This window comes from Ursus americanus, chromosome 18 (assembly GCF_024610735.1).
Source record: "Ursus americanus isolate L20-20 chromosome 18, mUrsAme1.1.p, whole genome shotgun sequence".
Lineage (NCBI taxonomy): Eukaryota > Metazoa > Chordata > Mammalia > Carnivora > Ursidae > Ursus > Ursus americanus.
This window is the reverse complement of record NC_142144.1, coordinates 25,038,560-25,055,096: the sequence shown is the minus strand read 5'-3', so window position 1 is coordinate 25,055,096 and position 16,537 is coordinate 25,038,560. Positions and strand designations below refer to the sequence as shown.

General features: G+C 41.9%; 1 protein-coding gene across 10 annotated transcripts in view; it reads left to right on the top strand.

The window, feature by feature from the left end:
• Nucleotides 1-16,537, top strand: part of ZNF462 (zinc finger protein 462) — a 135,094-nt gene that overhangs the window by 40,035 nt on the left and 78,522 nt on the right. For 9 of the 10 annotated variants that reach the window (XR_006776608.2, XM_045780474.2, XM_045780475.2 and 6 more), the window contains one exon: nt 15,823-16,072. Coding sequence is in view for 9 of the 10 variants with exons in the window: in XM_045780474.2 (XP_045636430.2) it covers nt 15,853-16,072 (220 nt within the window). In the remaining variant the exon portion in view is untranslated. Of the gene's footprint in view, nt 1-13,584; nt 14,883-15,822; nt 16,073-16,537 lie in introns of those variants that run through there. The other variant, XM_045780476.2, reaches the window with a different exon arrangement.

Sequence of the window (16,537 nt, the reverse complement as noted above, 5' to 3'; positions counted from 1 at the left end):
TGTTTCTAGACAATCATCTGTTACTTTTAGGTTTATAAATATTACTATGACTTACACATAGTAGTTTCTAAATATAATTTACTTTTTGTTTTTATTTACATTTGTGAATATTTCTTGCTTCTTTAATTTTCTGTATTTGTGGCCCCTCCCCCACTCACACCTTTTCTCTTATTAGGCTAGCTAGAGATTTTTATTGGCAGTATTAGATTTTTTTTTAATGTGGTTACTTGGTCAGTTTTATTTTTTGATTTTTTTTTTGACTCCTGATTTTCTATCTTTATCTTAATTAAATCCTTTCTTCCACTTTTCTTCCTTTTTCTTTTTACTTGTGTTGGATGTTTAATTAATTTAGTATTCTTTCTTTTTTTTAATTTCATATTCTTGATTTTTATAAGAATTATTATTTCTTGATTAACGATTTTCATAGAGCTATGAAATTTCCTCTAAGTACAGCTTTTACCAAATTCCGTATTTTATATACATAACATTTTAAAAGTCACAGTCTGTAGTTGAGTTTTCATTTCTGGTTAATCCAGAAATTGTTGAGGAGAATGTTAAAAAGAATTTTCCAAGTGTTTGGAATATTTTGTCATTCCCCCCCCCACCCCCAGTTTTATTGCATTATAAGTAAAAGTGATGGACTTTTTTTTTTCTGTTTCTAATTTATTGCCTCCTAATTCTGACATGATAGACTCCTGTAAAGCTCCATGGGCATTTGAAAATCTTTGTAATGTCCCCCAGTTGCTTGAAATGAGAATGTGTTTTCTATATCGAGGATGTAGAATTTGAAATGTATCCCTTAACTGAGTTCTGACTATTCTTAGTTGGCTTTCCTCATTTACTCTATTAAGTACTTTTATGTCTATTTCTTCTTTTATTTGTTGCCATTTTGTCCCTTTATTTGGTGATGCTAGGGGGCTATAAATATTCAGGATAAATCTTCATTGTGGATTATACTTTTTTACATTAAGTGTTCATCTTTCAACGTCTATAATTATAATTTATTTTCCTTTATATTGTGAAAATTTTCTGCTTTTTATCCTTAATTTTCTTTAACAATTAAAGGTAGGCCCAAAAGCTTTTTTGAGAGTTTAACTTTGAATAATATTAACCATGATCTACTTTTTCTTTCCTTGATGTTATCTTTTACATTATTACAACTTTCAAACTTTTTTGTCTTTTTACTATGTGTGTCTCTTATAGACCAAATGGAATTAGAGTCTATCTTTGAATCTACCCTGGGGGTATTTTCCATGGGAGGATTTATCCAGGTTGCTTTTAGTGATATAACATATATACTTGATTCTAATTAATTTCATTACTAGTATATTTCTGCGCAATGTCCTTTGTCCTCCTCTCTTACTACACGGTTTGTGTTGGTTAGAAAAATTAAAAGCTGGGGGCGCCTGGGTGGCTCAGTCGTTAGGCGTCTGCCTTCGGCTCAGGGCATGATCCCGGCGTTCTGGGATCGAGCCCCACATCGGGCTCCTCCGCTGGGAGCCTGCTTCTTCCTCTCCCACTCCCCCTTCTTGTGTTCCCTCTCTGCTGGCTGTCTCTCTCCCTGTCAAATAAATAAATAAAATCTTAAAAAAAAAAAAAGAAAAGAAAAATTAAAAGCTACATTGTCTGTTTTTATTTTTGTTACTAATTAAAATTTTAACTTTAATGTGCTTTATACCTTTACTTGGAGATTTATTAACTTCAGAAGGAAGCAATATCTGGTATTTTTTTCATGTGCTACTATGAAAGTTGAGAATTTTCTCCCACTTACATTTATCCTCTAATGCCTCCCTCTTTGTTTCTGTTATTATGCTTAAGGATTTTTCCCAATCCATGCAATTTTATTGTTATTCTATGGGATGATTTATTGTTATTACAGTTATTACATTGAAGGGATTATAATCTTGTTTTGCATTTATTATGAATTATTCAGTCTTAGTTCTAGATGAAAGAGGACTCAGTGCTCACATCTTCTGTTTACCTCTACGTTCCATGTTCTTGAGGTCTTGATTTTGAATCTCCCTTGGTTGGGCATCTTCCATCATGGAGTAGATATGGATGGAGAGTTATTAGTAAGTGCGGCATCCCTTGACTCTGCTGCTTGGAAAATGCTTTCTTCTTACCTTTTTTTTTTTTTTTTAAAGATTTTATTTATTTATTTGACAGAGACAGCCAGCGAGAGAGGGAACACAAGCAGGGGGCGTGGGAGAGGAAAAAGCAGGCTCCTAGCAGAGGAGCCTGATGTGGGGCTCGATTCCAGAACGCTGGGATCACGCCCTGAGCTGAAGGCAGACGCTTAACGACTGCGCCACTCAGGCGCCCCTCTTATTACTTTTATACATGGTTGCAAAGTTAGTTGGGAGCTAAATACTAAAGATGCTCCCACCTCTCTCTTAAGCCTCTGTAGACATCCCTTCACTGCTTTCTGTCACTGAATGTTCCTGTGAAAAAGTCCCGAATTTCCCCCCTGTAATTGACTAATTTTAAAATATCTCAATTTTATGGCAGTCAGTGTTTATTCTTGAAATTCTGTAAACTCTACCAAGATGTCTCATTTTGATGATTCTCTGTTACATTTTCCCGGAATGTCAGATATTTCTTTATTTCAAAAAATTATTTCCTATCACAGATTGGAGCATATTTTGTTTTGCTCTGTTTTGTTTTGCTGTCTACTTCTAGAATACCTTTTATCTGTGTGTTGGATCTCTGTTGTCAAACCTTCTTATCTGTCATCTTCTCTACCTGCTTTCATCTGCTTGTCCTTTTCCTCTGCATTTTGTGCAGTTTTTTGAAGACTGTTTTCCACATCATCAACTTTGTTTTTGGTTTGTGGATTTTGTCTCTTTTTACTTTAATATATTTATTGGTTCTGCAATGGTATTATTTTTGTTGTCAGTTTCTTTCTTCAACTGCCAGCTTCCCTTTCATCTCATTCTGATGTCTTATCATCTTATCTTTGATCTCCTCTTTCATAGTATTTCTGTTAATTGTTGTATGTAATTTTCTTCTGCGTTCTGTTCTTTCAAAATAGATTATTCATTGGTCTTTTCCATACCGTTTCTTTCTGTTACGTTTTCCTTTTTTTTTAACCTGTGTTCATTTTTTTCTGATTTATCTCTTGTTGGGACATAACTGTCGGAACCTGCTCTTGGCTCCCAACGAGTAAGAGCAATATCTCTTTAAATTTTCTCCTTGAGTCCTGCTCAATTCTACTTTCAGAGCCTGAGTTTGGATCTTGATGGGTTGGCTTAACTTCTTTGCCCCTTGAGCAGTCTACCATGGTCCCGTGGTTAGGTTCCTGGGCAAGACAAAGTTGACGAATTTTATCTCTGAACTCTGTAATTCTAAGCTCTAAGTCCTGCTTTTGATTTGAGGGCCCCATCGGTCTGTTGCTTTGGTGTCGCCAAACTTTTTTTCCCCTTTGCTTATGTTGTCCTCCTTCTTTTCCTTCAGCCAAGCCTTTGTTTGTTTGCAATTTGAGACAATTAGCCACCATTTTTTCTGGGAGTCCTTTGGTTAGCTTAAAGCAATATCCTTCCTTTGAGGGATTTCCAAACACATCTGTGTTTTCAGATGTTGATTCTTCAGATTTAGCTCTGCACCCTAGCTTTGGTGCAACAATCAGATAACCACACCAAGTTTGGAGGTGTTTTCTAATAAGATTTTTTTGATCATGAAAGCCTCCTGTCAAGGCAGATGATTTCAGGTTTTGAAGATTTACCCAGCTCTTAGTATTTTCTGGGTAAAATACTCTAATTCTTTCCTTTGTGCATTGCCACATCCCACTTTACAAATATCAAGGACACCATGTCATGAACTGTTCTGAAGTTTTTATGGGAGATGGATATCAATACCAGCATTGTATTGGCCACAATATTCACTGTTTCAAAGACAGGAACTGTGCCTTTTATGAGTGTGCTCTTCTGATGCTGGATTCTGCAACTTAGTGTTTTCCCATTAATTGCTAAATAAGAAGTAAAATATTTGCAAACATCCATCCTCTCTTGGGCTCTTTGAAGACTGCAGAGCTATTATTGTAGTCATTCAATAAGCAGCATTTAGAAGTAGGGTTCCCTCACACTGGAGAAGGGGATTTACCATTGTAGCACTAGTCTCAGGGACTGTTTCATAGGAAGGAAGATTTGAGCTTAATCTTAAGACGTGCGTGGGTATCAGAATCTCCCTGAGGGCTTGTTAAAATACAGATTGCTGGGCCCTTTCTGACATATTAAGTCTGGAGTGGAATGTGAGAACTAATTTCTAACAAACTCTTGGATGATGCTGAGGCTACTGGTCTAACAACCCTCCTTTTGAGAATCATTGTCGTAAATGATGGGGATTACTTGGACCCTCAAAATGTAGGTAAAAGTATTCTATAGAGAGGAAACCATGAAGAAACGTAGAGATCTCAGCATCTTCTTGATTGCTAAACCATTCTCTTCGTTACAATAAGGAACCCTTTCTAAGAGACCCTTATGGAGAATATTTAAAAAGCTAAAGATGATTCCCAGCCTTTCTGATGCATTCACTTTTTCCTATCCAGTACATGAGTATAGATGTTTACTAGGAATAGAGATAAATAGAAGATCAGTACATACATACGTATATATGTAAATGAGGTAAGATATTCCAAGTTCTGGTTGGTTTCAGAACATCACGCGTAATTTGAAGTAAAACCTGGTATCAGCAATGTTCTGGAATTAATTGGTCCAAGCCACACACTAGATGTGCCATGAGAAGACTGGCTTCCTTGCCAGGCGTTCGTCCAACTGACTGCTCTTCTCCTTCCCGTTTTAAAAGAACTGATCCTGATATTTGCAGATACCCCTAAGACGCATTCAGCTGGCCTCTTCAGTGACTTTGTTGGCAGTGCACATTTTCCATAAGAAACAAGACGGTGTTTCTCATGGGGTAGATTTGGCAGGCATAAAGCTACTACGTAACCTTGTTCCATTCCATGAGGTTGGATTCTGAAGAGAGATACTTCAGTGTTATAGCTCTTGTTCTTCTGTGTATACCTTTGTCAGCAACTTTTAGTCTTCCAAACGTGTTTCCAGAGTAGGAACACGCTGTTTGCATGCCTAAGAAGGTCTTTGAGCAGTCAAACTGCAGACGATGGATTTTGCACCTTTTCAGTTACTCTCCTGAGTGTAGAATTTGAGCAGAGGAAACACGGAACGTTATTCTGGAATTGGCCTCCCCAGTAAAGAAAGGCTCTTGTTAGTGAGGATATATGGGGCATGGACTTTAAGTGTGAATAGCTATTCATGACCTGAATAACATTTATAGAGTGGTTACTGCTGATGTCCTTTCTCAAATTATGGAATTGGAAAGATTTTTTTTTTTTTTTTTTCCTGGCTTCAGAGAATTTGTGTTCTAGAAGCCCTGGGCAGGTTCTTTTTTCATGAAGCCTCAGTTTCCCTACCTAAAAAGTGAAGACATTGGACCAGGTTGATCCACATGGTCTTTGAGATCTCCTCTCTAGTGGACATTATGAACCGATAGGTAATTAACTTTTAGAGTGAATTCTTCCGTTTGGCTTAAGGAAGGTACGAGTAATATATTGCTTCAGTATTTGTCAGGGACATGGAGGAGAGAAAATTCTGCTCCTCCCTAATTCCGTTACACTTGCCTCCACTGAAAATGTTTATACAGTTTTGAGCTATAGGGGAGAATTTTTCCTCAGGCTTTCCAGAATCCTTGCAAACAAGAATTAAAAGGTTTTTGTGGAGGGAAGATAACCAAATAGTCTCAAGAATAGCCCCAGGTGATGATGCCAAGTGTCACATCAGTTCAGGGAAGCTTAACAGTGTTATAAATATATGGGTGGCATGATGCCGTCAGAGAACCTTCCCCGTGGGTGATGAGGAAAAGGAAGATGGTCACTTACGCAAATACAAAGACAGGTGAAGACTTAGAATTCCTTGTACCCTAGGAGTTAGCGAATCATTATGATGTGGCTTCTTGAGTTTCATTAGTTGGAGTGGGGAGGAGTGTTGTATCACACTAAGTTTTGTTTTTCTGGAGGTTCTCTGGAATTGCTTAGGTTCCTAAATGTTTAGCTTTCCGTTGGTACCCCTGGCATATCTTCTCCTGAAAAGCAGGCATGTGCACAGTCATGCATCCAACAATTCTCATCAGGACCAGACCTGTGCTGGGCCCTGGGGGTGTAAGAACCAAAAGGAACACATGACTTGTCCTCTGAAGAGTGATTTTGAGTAGCCTGGGGCCCCATCTCTTTGAAAGAAGATAATTTTACATATTGAAGAGCAGAAATGTGCATTATGTTTTCCACAGAAATTTTAGTTGGAGGCCACATGTTAAGTGTAGAACTTGACATTTTTAATGACATTGACCCCTTACCCTCAAAGCCCATGCGTGGGATCATCAACAGTGCAAGGGCCTTATCACTGAAGAAAGATGGACCAGTCACTCACCTTCATCTTACATTTTTTTTTCTTGAAAAATTTTTAGTAAAATACCCAAATCAGAAAAATAAAACTAAAAACCTGTGATCTGTGACATGAAGACTACTAAGATCATTTAGAATCATAGAATCATAAAATCTCTGAGCTGGGAGAGAATTTGCTGATCATCTAGTTCAGATATTCCCTGGCCAGGACCCCGTGGAAGGGCTACAAAGGCAGGTGGGTTATATACAGAGATTGAAAATAACCCACAGACCAACCACTTGTGAAAAGGTTTCCAACTTCTGTGCAATTGACATTTTAGACCAGATCATTCTTTGTTGTGGGGACTGTCCGGTGCTTTGTGGAATGTTCAGCCACATCCTTGACCTCTACCCATTAGATGCCAATAGCACCCCAGTCTCTGGTTGTGAGACCAAAAATATCTTCAGAAACTCCCAAATATCCCTAGCCTGGGGAAGGGGGGGGTAGACAAAATTGCTCCTGGTTTGGACCACCACTGCTCTGTGCTAACATAGGTTTAGTAGAAGAATCTAATTCTCAGGACCACTCTTTTTATGTTTGACTGGAATCTTCAGAAGCTCTGACTCATTCATTCGTTCAACACATTTGCTGAACCCATTGTGTGAACTGTCCCCAGTGCTGAAGATACCAACATGAGTAGACAGGCATGGACTTGCTTTCAGGGTGCTTATGTTTTAGAGGAAGACAGACCAGAAACGGGCGTCTTGTCCGCAGTGAAAGAAATAAAGCAATAGAATGTGGTAGAGAGAAAGTGAGTGTGGTCAGGGTTGTGGAGAGGGGGCTTGATTTCATGGGGGGAGGTCAAGGGGGTGGGCAAATGTTAGATGGAGGTGTCAGGGAATGCCTCTTAGAGGTTAGAATCTTTGAGCCCAGACTTCAATGATGAGGCGTCAGCCGTGTAAAACTGCACATTTGTCTCTGAATAATAATAAAAGTAAAGGAGTGAATTAAGTCAGAAAAAAAATTCTTTCAGAGATGAGAAGGAAAACTTGTAAAACACTCCCTTTTTGTGTAAAAAGGTTGAATATCATAATCTAACTTCTTCATTTAGCAAAATGTCCCAGTAAAAGCTTCGAAAGACTTGCTCAAGGTGAAGGTGACAGGCAGAGTCATCACACCTGCTGTAAACATTGTTTTACTTGCTGGATAGGCATTTCTGTATCCTCATCACCTTTTCTTTTCTTTTCTTTTCTTTTTTTCTTTTCTTTTCTTTTCTTTTCTTTTCTTTTCTTTTCTTTTCTTTTCTTTTCTTTTCTTTCTCTCCTTTCTTTCTTTTCTTTCTTTCTTTTTAGAGCAACCCAATAGTGAATAAGCTGAAAAAACTAAATTTGTTGGGCAAAAATGAGATTTATCATTAAGGGTTTACGGAATGTGGGGCTTGGCAGAGTACTGGAGCATTCTAGTGTTTTCACATGGTGAAAAATTCTACTCTTGGTTTGACAGATGTCTTAACTTTCTGTTTAGAAGTTTAGGGGTTAGGTAGGAGAAGAAAGGGATAAAGAAAGGGGGGTTAATCAGAAGGGGGAATGAAGCATGAGAGACTGTGGACTCTGAGAAACAAACTGAGGGCTTCAGAGGGGAGGGGGTGGGGGAATGGCATAGACTGGTGATGGGTAGTAAGGCAGGGCACGTATTGCATGGTGCGCTGGGTGTTATATGCAACTAATGAATCATCGAACTTTACATGAAAAACCAGGGATGTACTGTATGGTGATTAACATAATATAATAAAAAAATATTTTAAAAAATAGAAGTTTAGGGGTGCATTGGTTTTTAGGAGTAAACTTACTTGCTAAAAGTAGATTGGACATTGCAAGAGAAAAATTCCTTGCCTGTCTTTTTTTTAAATTCCTAATTCTTGGGTATTTGCCAGTTCCATACATAAACACATACTGTGTTTTTCCTATTATAGGATTCCATTAATTTGTTGGAACAACCAATGGATGTGAATGGGCCAGTTGGTTAGCTTAGTAAGGAGGAAGGACAGCCTCTGATAGCTTCTGCTGTAGGTGGAGGCCAAGAGGAGAAAAGAAAAACAAAACAAAGCAAAAAACCCAGCCCACAGTCTCCTCGGTCAGGAGGATCTGAACGTGTCTGTGATCCACGGAGGCCCTGCCATTGTTTACCTTTCTAGAAAGGAGTCTGCTGACGGCTTTCATCCTGAAGGGTTAGTTAGATCAGGAACCAGGGTTTGGAGAAAGACAGGCAGACCCAGGTGCCAGGCTCGTGTAGTCAGTTTTGTCAGATACAAAACATGAGGCTGGAAAGGTCGTTGCAGCGCTTGGACCCGGCCCTTGCGCGCCTCCGATAGGGGCAAACTTGGGATAATTCACATCTGAAGGAAGCGACTTGCCTGAATTTTCTGAGCGAACCGTGTACAGAAGGCAATGTGCAAGCGTCGGAGGGATTAGATTGGGATTTTTGTGGGCTTTTCCCCTTCCTAAAAGAGTTCTTGTAGCAAAACTTTCTTATCCTCTCCACAAGTCAACTGCCATACCCCAGTTTTCTGTTTTGTTCTGTTCTGTTCTTCTCTGAGCGGTAATAGAGAACAAGGTAAATTGTTAAAATGGTGTCTGGATCCAGTCACCGAAACTGTGGAATTTAGACTGTGTGTGGTTGGCCAGACCTGCGCCAGGGACGGTTACAGCTGCAAAGACATGCTCAACGCCTGAGGTCAGTCAGGCTCTCCCAGCCACAGAGGAGGGACTCCTCCATGCCTGGCGTGGTCTCTCACGACGTGAAAGACGAGTTTCACTCCAGCGTCTGCTTACTCTGCGTCTCCATCAGTTCTGTAATGAAGACCCAGCCGCGTATCTGCAACTTCCCTTTAATTTTACCAGTTTGATAATGAGAGTTCTTGTAGTGTGGAAAGTGTCTGTGGAGACCCAGCCAGCATTCTGAGAGTCTCTAGGGGAACACCATGATTTTCCGTCTCTGCCGTTTGGGTGCGGACTGGCCCCCCAGGAGAGAAATCCGTTATCTCTTGTTCTCAGTGCCAGGGCGAGAATGGCCTCAGAGTTTCCAGGGAACTTCCTGATGGGCCCATGACATTTCAGAGACTTCATTCAACACCAAGAATGGCTTTCCGTCATCTGGAAGAACAAGATGAGCTGGGGTCTCGTTTGTTACGGTTGCGTTTTGAGCGTTTTGGTGTGAAGGGGGCGTCTTGGTTTGTTTTGTTTCTCAAGGAGAATATTGTCAGGACGCTTCTCAGAATTAGACTTATCTGGCGAACTGCAGGTTCCCCTTTACAGACAATGAAGTCTAAAGCTACTGAGATACCACCCTGCTTCCTCCCTTTCTTTTCTAGTCCCTTCTCTCCTCTTTTATCTCCTTGTTCAAATCACACGCTTCCTTTTCTAAGGACAGGAGAGCTGGCAGGCTGCCGATTGGCCTGTTGGCCTCAATTAGCCTTATATCATTGCAAAGGAATGCATGAATTCTCCAGAAGGTATGTACTATCTCTTTCTGTGTTAGACACTCACTACCTGCTTTCATAACAGGTCACTCAGCCAGAATTGCTTCTTATTTACATATCTGACCGTTTTTTTAGTCACTTAGATTACATCCCTGGATGCTCATCTCATTTTAATGACGATCCCAAAGACATCTGTATGAGATAGTGCTCAACATGTCCTGTAACGCTTGAAAACTTTATGCAGAGCAAAGCTAAAACCAGAGATGACCTGCAAAGGACCATCGGTGGCCAGAAGGCGAGTGGGTTATTAATCTGCCTGCTTCAGACTTGTGCCGATGTACAAGGTCCGCAGATGGACCGGGCTGACCACACAGAACAGAGGCGACGTGCATTGGCAGGACTCAGGGCCTCCTGGTATTTCTCTGCTAGCATTTAAATTCAGTCTCATATTGGGGGTTACATATGTGATTGCAAATTAATCCTTTCTCTTCTGAAAATTTGGTTTTGAAGAACAGCTGTGTCTCCCTTCTGAATTCCTTAATTATTTATCCTCCCTGATATGTTAAACCTTTCATTAGTGTGGTGAATTGCCAAGAGTACACAGAACTGCTTAGATCATGAGGCAAACAGTATAAACACTGGATAGGACATTTGAAGACACCACGTGGCGAGCCAGGATCTCTAGTGGTCCCGCATGCTATGGGATCGATGGAGGTAGCTTGCTGTCCGGAGTTCTTTGTTGGTTTATTTTGCTGGCTTATTTTATTATTATTAGTTTGTTAACTAAGCATGGGGGGAGTACATAAATCATTTGTACTTCTTCGGAAGGGGCTGACTGTGCTCTGGTAGAGTCCCTGTCAAGTTTGGCGTGCACATGCTCATATCCGAGGTCAAATTAAATCAGTAAAATTAATTAATTTCGTACATACAGAGAGAGAGAGAGATAGTCTTCGCTTGCGTTTGTCACCTTGATCCTGCAACTACTGTTCCTGTCCCTGGAAGGAAGGTTCACCTCAGTCTCTTTTGGAAAGATGCTTTAAATGATTCTTAAATTACTAGAACTCCCACTTTGACCGTGATAAGGGTAAGTGATAAGTAGTGATGGAGAACACCCCTTGTTGTCAGAGTAGTGACCCACCTCCACCAAGTGCATGAGTTAGTGGGTTCCCCCCATTTTGCATCCTCAGCTTGAAAATTCTTCCTTCCTCCCAAACCATGGCAGTGCTGGGGTTTACCGTTAGAAATGCTAACCTCCGAACACCCTCCCCCCGCCCCCAGCTCTTTGACCTCACCCTGTCGGCTGTTTCCGATCTGCAAATACGTTCGTAGAGTGATCTTCAGGTTCCTGATGTTTCTGACTTTCTAGCTGCACTATTCCAGAGTTGATGCATTCCACTACCAGTCCTGGGATAATTGGTTTTTCCATTCATTGGAAAGTAGGAGAAGCACAAACAACAGGTGCGAACTCAGACCTTTTATTAGAACTGTGATGCAGGAGAACTGGGGAGCTCAGTGTCTTAGAAATGAAACTAGGTTTCTGGAGTGGACAGAGGAAAAGCACCTTATGGTGTTTCTGGTTCTATTTCTCAAAGGCTTTGAAGGTTATAATTAGTTGCCGCTGAATCCCTGTGGCCGTGGCGCTTCCCAGCTTTATTTCTGGTCTGCAGTCCTTCAGTCAGAGAACAGGCTCGATCCAGGCAAGGCCTGCAGGTTTTAATTCGGGCACTTCCTGGAGACAGTTGGGACTTTGACTTGAAGACCATGTTTATGCACGCCTGGAGAACAGTGATCGTCAAGCCGCCCTGGGCGAGGGTTGATGGTGGCCGGGTGGTGAGAACACCGTGAACCATCAAGGGTGCCTCCCCCTCTCCAGGTACGTCTGGGCTGTGAGCGAGAGAAGGACACACTGTGAAGCTGCGGGTTGTCCCCTCTCACCGTCACTGAGGCATGATGGCTCCCCGGGACCCTGAACACAGAAAGTGGGTGTGCAGCTGGTGTAAACGAGAAGCAGCCTGTGTCCATACTCTCCCTTTCCCCTTTCTCAAGTGTATAATCCAGATCTGGAGCAAGATCTCTGGGTTTTCTTTAACGGATGTCTTCAAGCATTTGTCAGATGCGGAGAATTGGATTTAGGGGTTCTCATCCAAACCCCACCTTGTGACATCCCCAAAGTAGAAATGGAAACGGAACAAACCAGCCATGGGTAATAAGTGGTACTGAAGAGCATTGAATAATTCGCATGGTCTGGGGGAGTTTCGTGCGTGTTGGGAGGACTGATCACGTTCGGCACTAGGGTATTAGAGAATGAATCCATAGTCCCCAAGCACATCTCCTCGTGGCTGGTGCTTAGAGTCTGGTCCTCTATGCCTATTTGACCTTGAGGGGCCTGGGAATACTGCCTGGGGGGGGGGGTTCGGACATGGGGGTGCTTGTTTGATTTGTAGACTCACCCCATGACCTTCTGAAATAGCATTTCTTTTTAGTTAGTTCCGAAGCTTCCTCTTCTGCTTTTGATTTTGCTGATTGGGTCAGTGTGGAAAAAAAAAAAAAAAAAAAAGTATTGCTAATCTCATTATGACAGTATTTTTAAATGAAGTAAGTAGATAGGAGATCAGGGCTTTTAGCTTTAAATCATAATTTTGGAGCAGATGGGCATCTAGCTGTCTTTGAGGGTTGCTGCTCTTTCTGGGTGGGTGAAGCAGTCAGATACACAGAGCTGTTTCTCCTCTTTCCCCTGGTTGTGGGTTTCTCAGAGGATTACCATCTGCTGTGAAAACATAGTCTAGTTGATGGATGGGTCATCCTTGGGTCTGGCTTTCTTTGTCTCCTGTGCTCCCCCATTCCTTTCTTCTCCCCCCGCTCTCACTTTTTGCACGTGTGCGTGGCCTCGGTCTCATCAACACATCGAGTTTCTGTGTCTTTGCTTGTTGAGGCCATGCTGGAAGTTTCGGTTTTCTTCTTCTGTCAGCGTCTTCAGGAGAACTGTGCACACAAAGGCAGAATGGCTTTCACAGGAGGCTCCGTCCTCCTTTCCGTGCTTGGTGCAGACCTCACATTGAAGGCCCCTCCGCTGTACCTGACGCCGGTTCTCTCAGCAGCCTGGAGATTAACCTCTTCTAAGGCTCTGAGCTATTTTTGAGGTAGAGACTGCAACAACATTAAAGCTAGAACCCATTAGGAAATCACTTTCATCATCTCTTCTTTTTCCAAATCAGTGGGTTTTTTTTTTTTCCTCATCTCATGACCCTTTAATCTCCTTTGTAGCAGAACAAGGAGACTGTTGGTTTGTGTTTGCATCCAGCGAAGTTAGAATCCTTGATAACAGCTTCCGAAGACACCAAGATATTAGAGAACTGCATAGAGAGATGAATTTCATGTCTGGGTGGATGACTTAATGCTGAAGGGGCCCTGCTTTCCTTGTGCAGAACCATAATTTTTGTTGATGTTGTGCAAACCAGGCTCAAAATTTCCAAAAGACACACAGCAGAAAGCCTTTTGTTGCATTATTTCTAAAGGCTTGAAGTTTTGAAGGGAAGAGATTTTGTTTTCCTCTCGGGCTACACAATGGAGCTTTCAGAGAACCTCTTTTAAAAGGAATAGCTACAGCCTTTGTGTTGAAGGGTGTGTCTGTTGGCAGGGTCCGCTGATGCAGACAGACTGGCTGGTGATTAACAAAGGTCATTAGACTTTGGAATCTGGCAAGCAGATTGTCTTCTGTGTGTGGAAGGACGACTCCCAAGAAGCCAAGGCATTCTGGAGGTCCCCCCAGCCCACCCCCAAATCCTGCTGTAGAACAGGGTCTGGTCCAGGATCGTCCTGCAATAACTGGTTAGCTCTTCTGGGACTAACGAACAAGCTTATCAATCATGGGATAAAAGAACCTTCGGAGATCTTGGTGAATGACATTTGAGGAGGAGAAAGGTGCTGCTTTTCGGAAAGCAATGAAAACAGTTCATTCTTTGTTGAGAGGAGAAGAGCATAGGAGGAGCCCAGCCTGTTCTTCTACTGCTCATTTCTGATTGTCAGCCTAGCAGAATCCCAGAGAAGCCATGTTGTGCACGGAAGAGAAGCTCTGAGCTAAAATGGCTGCTCCTAAAGCTCAGAGGACTAGGGCAGCTTAGTGAGTCTTAGAGCTTCAGTGACGCAGGAGCTCATATCTCTTGAAAGTGTGATAAACACATTCAGCAGAGCTGTGGCTTGTTTGGCTGAGATGAAAGGGCTAGGCTTGGGGGATGGGGAGTGCACACTGGATGATCTGCTTTTTTCTGTGAAGTGTTCTAAATGCAGGAGTCGTCTGCACCATGGAAAAATTTGTTTTCAGGTCTAATGGACTGTGCGAAAGGAGAAGTGGGGTGGGGCCTCAGTGACTGCTGTAATTTGATCCAGAGCTGATAGCAACCTCTTCCACACAATTTGGGTTGGTGCTTAGGCATAAAAGCTTGTGTATCTCGAATATTGAGACTTAGTTAGCTGAAAAGACTCTGGTGCACAGTTCAGTGTTTATTGAAAAAGGATAAATTGCTGGGTGAAAGAAGAGGAGGTAAATATCTGTGTCTCACTCTGCGAGCTCAGTCTGTCTAGAGCTGGACTTGCCAGAAGGTTTTTTAGCAGGCTATCAGCAGGAGCATTCTTTCATAGAAAATCCACCCGCCATGGCTGCTTTCTCTACATTTGACGTATTACTCGACTTTGTTCCTCCTGCAGAAACAGTTTACCTTTTGCCATAAAGGTATTGAAAGTTGCTGTACAGTACAAGTATAGAAAGATTTGGCTTTGGTTTTAGTTCTTGGACTTCTGGTTCTAGATTACAGTGACTCGGTAAGAGTTTGTGGTGAGCTCAGTGAAGTCACTCACTGATGAAGATAATAACTGGGTATCTCAACTCAAGAAATGTATTACAGATGGGACAGACTACACCTTCGAATACATTTTTAACGGCTTAATGGTGAGCCTCTCCATTGAGTTAGTGTGAAGCTATGTTTCTCGGTCACACAGTGAAGAACGGAGTGAAGGTAATTGGGGCAAGTTTTGCTTTATTCTACCCCAGGTTTATGGCTTTTTGCAGGCAAGTATACACTTCACGTTTGTGAAGGAGAGCCGCAGGAAAAGAAAGAGTCATGACTTAGAAGTCCCTCTTCAAAACTGTGTCTGTTACCTTAATGTAAACCGAGGCACCAAAGTGCAACCTTAAACTAGAAACTGGATTGTCATCTGAAGTTGGTGGTTGGAGAATCTCATGAGAAATAGTTTATGACCTAATTAGACTGGAGAAGCTGTTAGGTTATAATTGGTAGGTAGTAAAAGGCAAAATAACCATTCAGCTTATGAAACACATACACACATGCACACACACACACACACAACCAAACTGTTTGTGGGAAGGAGGAAAGAGGCGTACCCCAGTATCAATTAAGATACTAGAATAATAAAAGGCATAATAAAAGCTCTCTATACCACCAGTCCAAGATTCAATACTATATTACCATTTGGGGATGAAACACCAGTGTTCTAATATTAAAACAGCTAACGAAGATTGAAATTTGTCCTTTTTTCAGTACAGACATCCTCTTTACTTCCGAGAAGGTTCTAGTTAAAAAAAAAAAAAAAAAGCCCAAGCCAGAATCAAAATCAGTATCGACTTATCAAGAAATTCAGAAACTACTAAAACTTTTGAACTGTTAGGGGTTTCCCTGACAAATGGCACTTGGAGATGTACTTATATCAAACTGGAAAATGTTCATCTGGACCCTCCCCCCTTTGAAGTTATGAACTCAAGGACAATCCCAATTACGTCTGGTTGCATGTCTTTGGCCGGTGTTCCAACTGGCAAAGTTCAGTGAGAGAAATCGGCCGATACTAGAGATTTTTCTGTTAATGGACTTGGAGCCCCGTCGACTTGGGAGAGGCAACAAGGGCAGCTCTCACGGTGCTGTGTTCTGACTTCTGTCGCAGGTTCCTAATGTGAGAAGGTAGGCCCGGATCATGGAGGTGCTGCAGTGTGATGGCTGTGACTTCAGAGCCCCATCGTATGAAGACCTCAAGGCGCACATTCAGGATGTGCACACGGCATTTCTGCAGCCAACTGATGTTGCTGAAGACAGTGCTAATGAGCCACGGTCCGGGTCCATGAATGCCAGTAATCAGACGGAGGTGGAGTATTCTTCTATAAAGGACGAATTTGCGATCGCAGAGGATTTATCAGGTAGGTCTTCGCCGATCCTCGGCATATCTGATACAGTCTGTCACGCTCCTAGGTTCAGCCTGTAGCTGTGGGTCTTGGTATGTGGGGCTGCTTCAGAGTTTCTTGCTCTCTGCGAGCCATTTTTGCGATTGGGGCATCATGTTTCTCCTCTTGAGTGTCCTGTGTTATTGTCCTTTTTGCTTCCTTATGTCTCTTAGTTTCCCTTCCATTGGGAGAACAGGATCGTATCTTGCAGAGTTCTGGAATGAGTGTCGCGGTGTGTGGAATGCCGTCTTTTTATAGCTGTAGGGCACATTAGTGGGAGATGAGGGGAGTATCGTTTCTAAAGCTGAGCGCTGCGTCTTCATCTGTGAGAAGCTCTATGTGTGTGTTCGTTAGTGCTTCATTAATACTCTTCAGGGCCTCATCTTGAGATGTTAGGACTTTTGAATGTGATGTGTATTAATGAAGAAGAATTGAAAAGAA